General features: G+C 39.1%; 1 protein-coding gene across 6 annotated transcripts in view; it reads left to right on the top strand.

Moving 5' to 3' along the window:
- The window catches only part of SDCCAG8 (serologically defined colon cancer antigen 8), a 158443-nt gene that overhangs the window by 94860 nt on the left and 51109 nt on the right, over positions 1-12474 (top strand). For 5 of the 6 annotated variants that reach the window (XM_026649650.2, XM_026649647.2, XM_026649648.2 and 2 more), the window contains exon 16: positions 2487-2618. The exons of the other annotated variant lie outside the window; for it this stretch is intronic. In XM_026649650.2, coding sequence (XP_026505435.1) covers positions 2487-2618 — 132 coding nt within the window. The remainder of the gene's footprint in view (positions 1-2486; positions 2619-12474) is intronic. 6 annotated transcript variants of the gene reach the window in all.

The following is a 12474-nucleotide window of genomic DNA, read 5'->3' as shown; positions in this document are numbered from 1 at the left end:
TGCTTTCTCCCCCATTCTACTGCAGTGTTATGTCTCATATGCCACCAGAGCAGCACATGGGTACCACAATTGGAAGAGAATCTCTCCCCTAGAATTCAGTCATTCCACTAGGGCAGCGTCTCTCAATTTTTCCAGACTACTGTACTCCTTTCAGGAGTTTGATTTGTCTTGTGTACCCCAAGTTTCACTTCTCTTAAAAACTACTTGCTTACAAAATCAGACATAAAAATACAAGTGTCACAGCACACTATTAGTGAAAAATTGGTTACTTTCTCATTTTTACCATATAATTGTAAAATAAATCAATTAGAATATAAATATTGTACACCTCTACCCCAATATAATGCTGTCCTCGGGAGCCAAAAAATCTTACCGCGTTATAGGTGAAACCGCGTTATATCGAATTTGCTTTGATCCGCCAGAGCGCGCAGCCCCGCCCCTGCCGGAGCACTGCTTTACCGCATTATATCTGAATTCGTGTTATATCGGGTCGCATTATATCAGGGTAGAGATGTACTTACATTTCAGTGTATAGTATATAGAGCACTATAAATAAGTCATTGCCTGTGAAATTTCAGTTTGTACTGTTTTTGCTAATGCTTTTTAGGTAGCCTGTTGTAAAACTAGGCAAATATCTAGATGAGTTGATGTATCCCCTGGAAGACCTCTACGTACCCCCACGGGCATGCATATACCCCTCATTCAGAATGACTGCACTAGGGTATATTCATAACTCTTATATTTAGTTTCACTAGTTACAATAGTAATGATATGCTATGGATATGTGATGATAATTTGCACTTGCATAATGACTTTTCTGCCTAAATGACTCAAGACACTTAATATATCTTCATCTATTAAGTCTTACAGTGCCTTGTGAGGTACTAAGTTGTATTATCCGCCAAACTGAGATGTTGAAAGATGAAATTATTCTGTCATGTAGAGTGAATAAAACGTGATCCTTGCTATTCATCTTCTGAGAAATATACTTTGAAACTCAACATAGCAGTTTTAGCTTATTAATAACATTAATAGTACTTTGCTCTTATAACAGTACCTTTTACTCAAAGGTCTTAAAGTGCTTTATAAACCATTCAGTAATTAATCTGAAAAACCCTGTGAGGTGGGTTGCTGATATTATTTATTTGTATTTCTGTAGCACCTATGAGAGTTCTAGTCATGCACTGGACCCATTGTGCCAGGAGCTGCACAAACACAGAACAAAGACAGTCCCTGCCCCTTAGAGGCTACAATCAGAGTAAACAGTTGATGGCAACAAACATCACATTAGTTCCATTATATTTTAATTATTTTATTTTTGGTGGGTTTAGTTAGGAATGATAAGCTAAAGGAAAGGGAGTGGGGCTGTTGAAGGGAAAAGCAATGGGGGGGACAGGGAAGGGGAGAAGAGGAGTAATGCTAAGATGAAGAGACTGAAGAAAGGGGAGATGGAAGGAGAAGGTTGGAGCAGCCAATCAGCACAGGGCAGAGAAAGTCCAGTCAGAACTGTAGAAAGTTCTCTGAATGGTCAAAGGATCCTACTTTGGCTTCTTCTGTCCCTACGGGCTGGAGTTTCTGTCTGGCTCCTGTCTGCAGGCTTCTCCCAAGCCCACATGATGGTGGGAAGGGGAGACACCACCTTGGGCCAAGTGCTCCCACAGTTGGGGAGTCTTCCTTGACCATTGTTATTCCCTTTTACATATTAGGAAACTCAAATAAATGATTTGTCCAAAGCTGCTGAAGGAGTCTGTGTCAGAACCAGGATTAGAACTGAAGAGCGCCCGGTTTCCAGTTCTGTACTGTATCTAGCACATAGACACAGAGGACTAGATTCACAAAAGGACTTACGTGCCTATGTCTGATATTTACGTACCACTGACATTCACAAAATTGCTTAGCTGCCACTTAACCCCAGAGGCACCTACAGTCCCCAATACATCCAAGTTTCTGCTGGTAGGCATGCACAAAGCCACCCAAGTCCTCATTCGACCCCACAGCTAACGAGCTGCTCAAAGACCCCTCTCCTGCCTAAACCCTGTCAGGATTGTCAAACTAGGCATTCCATCACCTATCTTGCTTTCAGGTCCTGATCTATTGGGCGCATGTAAATCTGACACAACTCCATTGACCTCATTTGACACCAAAAATGGCCAATTGTCTTTAAAATCAGTCCTTAGTCTGATTGTCCACACCAAGCAAGGGAAATTGTGATCTTGCATAAGTGAGTTTTTGCATATCTATAAGTGAGAGACTGCTCTTATTGTAACTGGGTTACCAAAAAGTGGAATACCACAGTGTCATGTCTCCAGATAGTAGGAAGTGGCTTGCTAAGTAAAAATGAACATATGTTTGTTTCTGTAGGTTCTAATAAGAGCCTATTTACACATACATGTACAGAAGTCTTATAAAGGTTGAGACTATAGTGATGGCCCACTATAGGATGAAATCTGACAACATCCATCACCACTGTGTTTTTACTACTTTAGGTCTGAAGTCAGCCAGCTTAGTCAGGAAAATGAGTACGTTCATGATAGACTGGAGAAGATGCAGAAAAGAAATGATGAATTGGAAGAACAGTGTATCCAGCATGGGAGAATGCATGAGAGAATGAAGCTGAGGTAGGAAGTTCTATTAATCCATCCCTATGTGGTATATATGCAGGACCTGTTGTATTGTATAAACAAGAAAAAAGCTCTAGTCTTTATTTTATGAAAATGACCAAAACCTCACAGACCATCCTTTGTTTGTTCTTTTGCTTGTGCTGTTTGTTCTTTTGCTTGTGCTGTTTTGGATAAATAGCAGGAAAGCATGTTCAGTTTCCACGGTTCTCTGAAGAATTTATACCTAATTGATTTAGCATATGTGTTGTAGGCTGTTTCTACTGTTTGCGCTCTCTCAGATGAATTGTCATAAGAACAGTCATACTGGGTCACACCAGTGGTCAATCTAGCGCAGTATCCCATATTTCAATGATGGCCAGTGCCAGACGCTTTAGAGGGAACAAAAAGAACAGGGCAATTTATCAAGTGATCCATCTCCTGTTGTCCAGTTCCAGTTTTTAGTAGTCAGAAGTTTAGGAACACCCAAAGCATGGGGTTGCGTCCCTGACCATCTTGGCTAATAGCCATTGATGGACCTATTCTCCATGGCCTTATCTAATGCTTTTTTGAACCAATTATACTTTTGGCCTTCATAACATCCCCTGGCACTATTACAAAGCGGTTCAGCTATATTCACATCTTGCATCAGATCCTGTGCACCATTTAGGACTAATATGTCTTTCTTTTGTGCCCTTATTTAATATGCTATATTTTTCAGCACTATTTTCTTAACGCACCTAGTTATTTGTGTTTAATATAAACACAAACCTGTCACTGAAAAGCTAAGTATTAATAAAGTAGAAGCTATTCAGTTTTGACCAATAGCTTGAAAGTGCCAATTGTTTGATATTATTTGAGTTACTTTTATGGAGGCATCTCCCCACTCAAGTAGTGCCCCATCCCTTAGTCATGTGGGCTGAGAATGAGGAAGGGCAGAAGCTTTTGGGGGAATAGCCAGCCCTCAAAAGTAGCAGAGACTTCCCTAGCAACTTCCATCAGCAGCCTCCTCATGCTCCTTCCACCCTGGGTTCTCGGTGTAATAGAAAGAAGGGGATGCTGGGAGGGAGTTTGGGCAGGACGATGAGGAAAGGGGCATAGCAGAGTATAGCTCTGGTACACCAAATCCTCCACTCCGGAGGGACTTCAAGCCAGTAACGTAAGTTAGGGCTGCACAGGAGGCAGCTCTACATTATGCTGGAACTGGACAGCCCTGAATCAGGGAGCGAGCTGCAACCAGCTCTCTACAGCCCCCCACTCCATTTCAACAGAGTTTGGATGGACCAGCATATCAAGGCCTATGTGTTACACAGGGTGTTCTGTCTGGTGATTGTTTGCCCCACCCTGCTCCTACCGCTCTCTAACAGAGTTCCTCTCCTGCCGGTCTCTGTCTCCCTTCCCTCCGTTCTTCCTTTTCCTTCCTTTTTGCTTGCTTTATCCCAGTAACTCATCCTGCTCCTGCCATCTCACTTCTGCCCCCATAGTTAAACTTCAAAGGAAAAAAAAGAAATTCTGAAATCTCAGATTGTGCACTTAATCTGTGAAACCACATGATTTCATTGTTACCCTCATCCTTCCTCTCCCTGACTCTGCCTTGGTTCCTTGCATTAGTTGTTTTATATTAGATTCCAGCCTTGGGGAGCAGGGAGCATGTCAGCCTATGTATTTGTTCAGCGCCTAGCACAATGAAGCTCTAATCTCAGTTGAGCCTTCGGGCCCTACCACAGTACGTATAAGTAAGGAAAAAAATCTGGCCTTTTAATTATTGGAAATTGAAAACTGTTATGTTGCATTTTAATTGGTAAAATGGATTTTCATCTATAAAATATTGGTTTAGGTAGCTGATGTGGGATAAGTAAAAGTGAAGGCCTTTCGAGTTATAAATTGGCTGCTAGTATAACAGCACCTGAAATACTCTGCTTGTGGAGCATACATTCACAGTGTAATCCATGCCACTATAGGAATTCCAGCCTCACCTCTGCTTTTAGAAAACGTATGTATTGTCTCTTTATACTGGAATAAGGACAGGAGATATTACATACGGTTTAATTAATGTCACAATGCAAAATTACTGACACCTTCCCCCCCAAGCCCCACCCCAGTGATCCCCATTAATTTGACCACCTCCCAATTCACTTACCTCCTAGCCTTGTTGACCCTGGGGCATGGGGAGTGCTTCACAGTTCCCTGCCACACCCTGCATGTGCATGTCCTACCATAAAATTTTTACGTGTAGAAAAAGTTCCAGGATCAGCCCCAAGTCCCTCTTAACTCTAAGCATTAAGGCTACCCCTTTACACATTCCTAAATCATTTCCCCCACGTTGCACCACAATCATATCTGGTGCCCACTGATAAGCCCCCACAGTATATAGAAGTGGCATCAGCTGGTCCCATAATATGCCCCTCCTTCTGTGCTAACTCAGGACTGCTTCATCACTAAGCCCTAGCTGCGAACACTCAGACAGCCTGGATGCCCATCCATACACTGTTGGCGTGGCCTGTCTTCCTGCATCTGGAATGACAACAATGCAAAATGAACAAAAAACAATTCCCTACCTGGGGTCTCATGTACATTCTGTATTCTTCTGAATGCCAATGCCTGAATTACCCTAGCCTCCGTACCCAGCTGTGCTGCTGCTGTTGTAGTCTGAATCCTGAATGAGTGGGAACCAAATTCCTGGGCTGGAAGCCCCAGCCTTATCAGTCCCCGTCTCAACACCATAACAAACTGGTATGTTGTGAAAGGATTCCAGACACCTTGCATAAAGAGGAGCCCATCGAAAACATCTGTATTTTTTCTTTTTTTCTAGCTTAGTACCAAGGCCACTCTGCTTCATTATTACTACTAGCTTGAATTTCAGATCTGTCTTTTCTCAGCTGTTAGGGCAACATTTAATACACATTAGAATGAAACAGACATCATGAAGAAGTTGTTCATCCTTTTCTATACAATCACAGCAATTTTATGCACTAGAAATGAATCAAAGCATTAATACAGAACAGAAAATTGGTCTGAGAGGAACGTGGTCATGCTGCAGGCAGTGCCTTACCGTCTGCTATTGCTTTTAATGATGGAGAGCACTACAACCAGTGCAGTAACTGTGTTTTCCTAAATTTAATATTTTATAATGTATAAATATGGCATAGATTATCGTCTAACTGGGCCATAGTCAAGAGATTTTACCGGTGTATTAAAGGGGAAAGCAATGAATACTTTGGTTTTATAGTTGATCTAATTCTGTATTTATTTAAACTCCAGGTAGTTAATGGAATGTTATCAGAAACAGCTTAAAAATCACAGTAAGGCTGTTTTACAACTTCCACAATGAAGAACAGTAGTAGATTTCAATATCAGCTAAGCTAATGTATTAAGTTTGTTCCTAAAGGTCATGAACTTGCTTCTGTACTTAGTGTACATGAACAATTCATAGTCAAGTCATAAAAAGCCACTGTTTTCTAGCATATGCATTTGGTGCTTTCCCAAAACAAAAAATCTTAGTGAGGGTTTTTAGTCTGCTATTCTAGACCTCTGCAGCCTGCTGCTGCCTTACCCAGGCTATTCATCATTTTTTGGGGGTGGGGGGATAGCTCAGTGGTTTGAGAATTGGCCTGCTAAACCCAGGGTTGTGAGTTCAATCCTTGCGGGGGGGGGGCCACTTAGGGATCTGGGGCAAAATCAGTACTTGGTCCTGCTAGTGAAGGCAGGGGGCTGGACTCGATGACCTTTCAGGGTCCCTTCCAGTTCTAGGAGATAGGATATCTCCATGTATTATTATTATTATTATTATTATTATATTATTATTAACTTAACAGTAATGGAGTTTGCTGCATTGTTCAGCCTTTTTTCTCAAATTGTAGTGATCTCATGAAAGTGGTATAGAGAATTACCCCTCTGCACAGTGATGCATTTCTTCTTTGTATGCAACCACAGATAACACTTTTTGCTGCTGTATCACACAGTAAGCTTGCTTCTAATTTGCTATATGCTGTTACTCCAAGGTCTCTTTAGGCATTACTGCTTTCCAGGTTTCTCACTTTTATTGAATATAGTCCTGTTTATTTTCCATTTATTGATCCTCTTGCTTGGTTCTTCAGCCAGTTTTCAGTCTTCAGTCAGTTTTCAGTCTATGTGACAATATTTTTATCACTCTCAAAATTGATTCAGATTGATTTTAACTTTCCATGAGTCAAATGCTTTATAAAATTGAGACAGGCTACTGTGTTTCAGTCTCTTCACACACTAATTTTGTAATTCTGTCAAAACCAGAAGCCAGTGTTCTTCATAAACACTACGTATTGTTCATAATTCTGTTGCCCTCTAGATGTTTATAGAGTCTTCTCCTTCTATATTATAGTTAAACCTGCTGGATGGTAACTGCAATGATCATCATCCTTTACTTCTTTGGATATTAGTACCGCATTTTCTCTTCTTTGCTCCTCTGGTCTTTCACCAGATGTCTATGATATTTCACAAATACTGAGTGAATCAATAATTTGTTGTCACAGATGAGAGATGTTCCACAAATACACTTTTGCATTTATATTGTAATGAAATATGGTGTTTATAGTGAGGAAAAAAGGTTACTCTTGTTTGTCATCACTTTGTGTTTTGCTATGGGATACAAAGGACAGGGGCAATAACTATTTTATAGTCCTTTCTGAGTTCCATGAAACAGTAGTTAGAGTAAGACCTTATTAATTGATCAGTCAACTTGTTTTGAAGCAGCAGCTTGGAAATGTTTGTGTCAATGAAAATAGACAAGATAACACTTTTCCCTATTATTTCTATCTTTCTCTATAAAAAAATATGCTGTTTATAAACATCTGTTCTGATTATATGAGGTATTTTTAAGGACAAGGTTATTTTATATTTAAATTACAATAATTAAAGTTGTTTTTGAGTCACTTCTTTGAATATAATGTAAATATTCATCCCTTTCAGTTTTGTTTGCTCAGTGAAATGTGTCATTAAAAGAAAGTAGTTGTCCGTCTGAATGATAGATGGTTGACACCTGCTATTGAAATGGAATTGAGCTGAGAAATTTGCAATTTGTGGGAGTGAAGGAGAGATGTTAGGATTCTCTCTGAAGCTTAAATGGGCTGTACAGTTGTCGTCGTTGTTGTTATCTAGCAGCCCATGATTCCCTCCATGGCTTGTCCTCCCTTCTTTCTTTCACCTGCCTTCTTTTTACATCAGCTTGTTCTTTATTATCTTCTTGCTCCCACATGCTTTTAATTTTAAGCATGTGGATTTTTGAGGGTGAGTAAATTAGTTCAGAAGCATTGTCTAAATTGTGGCATTTGATCAAGATGACAGTGTCATTGCTCTGTCACTGGAGATGTGTGGTCAACTTTACAATTCTGAATCTCGGAAAAATGTCACTTTGAACACCGTGCTGCAAATAACGTGTTAGTATCATTTCAATTTTTAAATATAATTTTGTCATTAGAGTCTGCATTTTGCCATTCTACAGAAAATGACTCTTAATAGTAAAAAGTATTTTTTTTCTCACTAAGAGGAAAAAATTATTACAAGGCCAGTTATAAATAGAGGCAACCAGCAAAGGAATATAAGATCAAATATAGCAAAAATAAAACCTAAAACAAACCACTACCACCTTCCTTTCCCAAAAAAATAAATAAATTTAAAAAATTCTACAGGATATTAAATCTGGTTGCCATTTTTAGGTTCACCTGAAATGTTGGCTCGTGGTGTGTATTTTCTGCACTTTCAGTACCAATTTTAAAGTGCTCTGCACACAGTTCTCCCTGTTGCAATGATGGGACCTGTGCTAGTTGGTGGCGGGGGAGTTGAGGGTGACTTGCTTTAGGTGTATTAATGATTGAACTTATTAATTTGTAGTTAATTTGCAACCATGCTATCATAGGCAAGGATTTCGTCAGCTCTCTTAAGCTTTAATTGATTTTGATCTAGTCTGGTGTATTCAGCACTTGTTACTTATCACTTTACTTTTCTAATACACACCCCTTCCTAACCATTAGAATGATTTTGGTTAATGTAAGGGTTTGAGCATAGTTCATCTCTTCAGTCAGCATCAACTCTCTGACTTTTCTCCATTGGAATGGCCATTGGCTGTAAAAGGAAGCATGTTAGTTACCTCTTCTTACAAACCGTGGCCTGCACCCTTCTTCTTAGAGCCTAGATGGAGTGTGGAGTTACAGCAAACTAGGGGAAAGATGTCTACATGTAGTCCGAGAGCACCTCTCTTAACCACTTCCTTTCTTTGCATAAGCCTGCCAGGCCCTACTCCATAGTTCTTCTTTTTCCTGAACTAGGCAGTGAGATGGAGTATATGGGCCATAGTTTATAAAGTGCATGTGGATCCTTGAAGTTATTTTATATTATCAATAAATTATTGATTTGGAGGCTTGTAAATATTGTTTTTCAAGGATTGTTTAGAATACTGTAAATGGGGAGAGAGCATTTTTGCTGGCAAAATAGTCAATACTTTATTATAATTTCCTCCAGTTGTTTAGAATCTCATAAAAGGCTAGTCTATTGTGATGAGGTTTGGCGTGCATGTTTTGGTATGTGATCTTTTATTATTTTCTGGTTGCTTGAAATGTCCTCTGCTAGGAGGAATGTACCAGGCAAATAGTAGTTTGTTCACATTTGTACCTGCCGAACAGGATTTTACACTCCAACGTTGTGCAATCTGTGTAATCTATTTTTATATGTAATATAAATAATCTAAATAATTTATATATTATGTGTGAGCATGTATACACACATGCACAAATTGTGTAGAGCATTTATATAGATGGGCTTTTTACACCTATTTCAACTATGTTTCTGGTAGCTGAAAAGAAAGAGCCTACGGGATTGGCAGTTTGGGGCAGATGTGTGTCTATTCCTCAGGCATCAGTGGTTGTAAGTTAACTATAAAAATGTTATAACCATCTGTGTAACAAGACGGCAGAGATCTGCTCTTGCCTGTTACTATAAATAAGAAGGAGATTTGTTTGACTTCATAGACATTGGATTTATAAAGATTATATGTGTCAAATCATAACTATGTGCCATGCTGCTAGGATGTGTCTGCAGCCAACTACCTGGGGTGGTCTTCCCTTCAGACATTCTAGTGAAGAGTGCAACAACTGTTTAGAGATGTCTGTATAGCACAATATGTGATGAATTATGTGTGTATTCTTCCTATGGGGAAATGCCTGATTTTCATGGATAGCCTTATCTGCAAGAATAGAGTTAAAATGGACCTTTAAATAGGTCACTTAAAGAGTAAAACAAAATGCAATAAAATCATGTTTCAAGTTCTCTTTCTGCCCCCACTCCCAAAAAAGTAATCCGAAGATATTTCCTTTTAAATGTGTTGTGTTGTGCTTTTAAGCGATATGGTCTGGATTTGGGGGAGGGGGGGAGAGAAAGAAGTTCATTTCAGACCTATGTCACAATATTTGATTTACTAGGACTACTACCTCCCTACTCAGAGAGATTTGAATTTCTGTGAATGTCTTTGGCAAACCTCTAGTAAAATGGTCAATTAAAAATCAAAATCCTTTCCTGATAATCAAGTCAATCAATTTACATTAAAAAAGCCTACATTTTTATGTATGGTTTACATACTACCGCAAATAATTAATCTGGGGGGGGGGGACATAGGAAAAGTGAAGTTATTAAACAGCCCTTTTTAATCCAATGTCCTTCATATTTTGAATACATTTTCCTCCTGATCCTTATTATAGATAGGTTAATATTATTTTTTTAAGTGAGGAGAAAATGTTAATGTGACCTTGTATTTAATAGACATGTCTATCTTTAGAAATCTGTAGGGGAATAGGTAAGTGTAGAGTCAAATGTCCAGAAAAGTGACTCTTGTTTTTAAATTAAAATGTGTTCATGTTTATAACAAAAGCAAACAAAGACAAATACATACATCTCTCAAATTTATCTGGTACTAAAGCTGTCTCAATACATAAAAATATAAGTCTTTTTTTCTCTAAGCATCCATACTCATGCCCAGATATCTGTATGGGGGGGGCTTCATGGCAGCTGGATTGCCACAACAATTGGAGATCAAGTTGTTCGTGTAGCCTTTCATTCAAGGAGTTTCTCTTTTTTGAGAAGCTTTGTGTCATTACATCCTGCACTGCAGTGTAGCCAAATGAGACTCTCCTCTCTGTCCAGGATTTGGGGTTATCTCTATCACTTATACACTGCCATTAGAAAGACTTTCATTGTAGGTTGGGAAACAAAACACTCCAGAGACGTAATATTAGGAAATAACGAAAGGATGAGATTTTATATAGAAAACAAATCCTGTCAGAATCTGAAAATGTATTTGGCTTCAGTTTAATGTGCTTGGCTGTTTGCACACAGTACACATGGTCTGGAATAGAAACTGGATGTTTAAAATCTCTCCCTCCTTCTCTCTCTCTAGCTAAGTATTTGTCTATTTGCTATTTATTTATTTATTTATATTAGTGCTTCCATTTTAAGTATTTATCATTTGTATAACATAACACACTGAATTTTCCCCACAAAATATTATCTAAAAAAAGTTTATTCTTCAACTACATGAACAGCAGATGTATAAAACAAAAATCATTTTAGCTGATACAGACCTGAAAGCATCTACAGTAAGTAAAAGACAGAGTAATCGAGGAAAATATGTTTTACAATTCTGTGTAACTCAGTCCTTGCTAATCTTGACATGGTAATGGCAAACGGTTGAAGGGAAAGTATTGCATACAATTTCCATATTGTGGGTTTTTCTGTTTGAATTTTCATTAGGGTATCTAGTGCACTTAATGGTACTGATTAATTTATTAATAGACTGTAAGACACTTAAAGCATCAAATAATAATGTTTGACAGCCTTGCAAAATTCTACTTGCCCAGTCACCCAAAATGAGTGATTTCTTTTAAATATTAATTTTTTTATCATCCCTGTAAAAGGCCATGGACAAGTATTTTTTTGTGACAAGGCTGGTAAATGTCCATGACAATATTGCAAGGCAGATTTATGACAAGACATTACAGTTAATTTACACATGGGAAAAACATGTATATCCATGCAGTCAGAATGTGTGACCCCTCTGCCCTTCAACAGCTGCGAGCACTCAGAAGCCAATACACCCTTTAAGGAAACAGTAGTTGGCCTCTCCTGCGAGTGTTCCCCTCCCCCACCCCAATACTACTGAGGTACTCTGCCTGCCTTTGCACTCCACAAGCAAATCCCTCCGAAAACAGATATCTGGATACTTTATATTCATGTTCACCTCTTAACTGTGGCAGCAAAAGTCTTTAACTTACAGATTGTCAGCCAGGTTTTTGACTGTCCCGAAACATAGCAAGCCCTGAAATAAGTGCTATATTTAAGAGAGTGTAGTGCATCACCCAGGCTGTCCTTATCACTTTCTGCAACCAGCACAATTGTTGGTTAATGTGGTTCTCAGTGCTAAACATTAATCTAATGTTCATGAAGGCCTTCCCCAGACTGTTCTTACTACAGAAATAGGGAAGGTGATACTCTTGACAGCCCAAACAAGAGTCTGTTGTTTGGCATGCCAAGTCCTAGAAATGTGTGTCCCGAAACAGATTCCTCCAGAGGGGCTGGAGTAGACAGATATCACTAGAGGTGCACTCGGAGCACTGCAATTAAACCCTATTCAGTTGTACTAGGAAAAGCTCCCAGAGGTCTGTTCCATCGTAATGAGCTGTTTGTAGTGATGAGAATGGGGCCCCTTGTCATGGTATCAAATGGGTAAGAGTTATGAACCACCATGTGAAAGAAAGCATGCCTGCTAATTTCTGCCTCAGCCATACCAACATCCTTTAACCACTGTGATCTTTTCTCTGAACCACTCGGCCTTGTCAGGGTGTTCAGTTCAGTGCTG

Source organism: Terrapene carolina, unplaced genomic scaffold, assembly GCF_002925995.2.
Source record: "Terrapene carolina triunguis isolate 2854851 unplaced genomic scaffold, T_m_triunguis-2.0 Scaffold85, whole genome shotgun sequence".
Classification (NCBI taxonomy): domain Eukaryota; kingdom Metazoa; phylum Chordata; order Testudines; family Emydidae; genus Terrapene; species Terrapene triunguis.
This window is presented reverse-complemented; position numbering and strand designations above follow the sequence as displayed.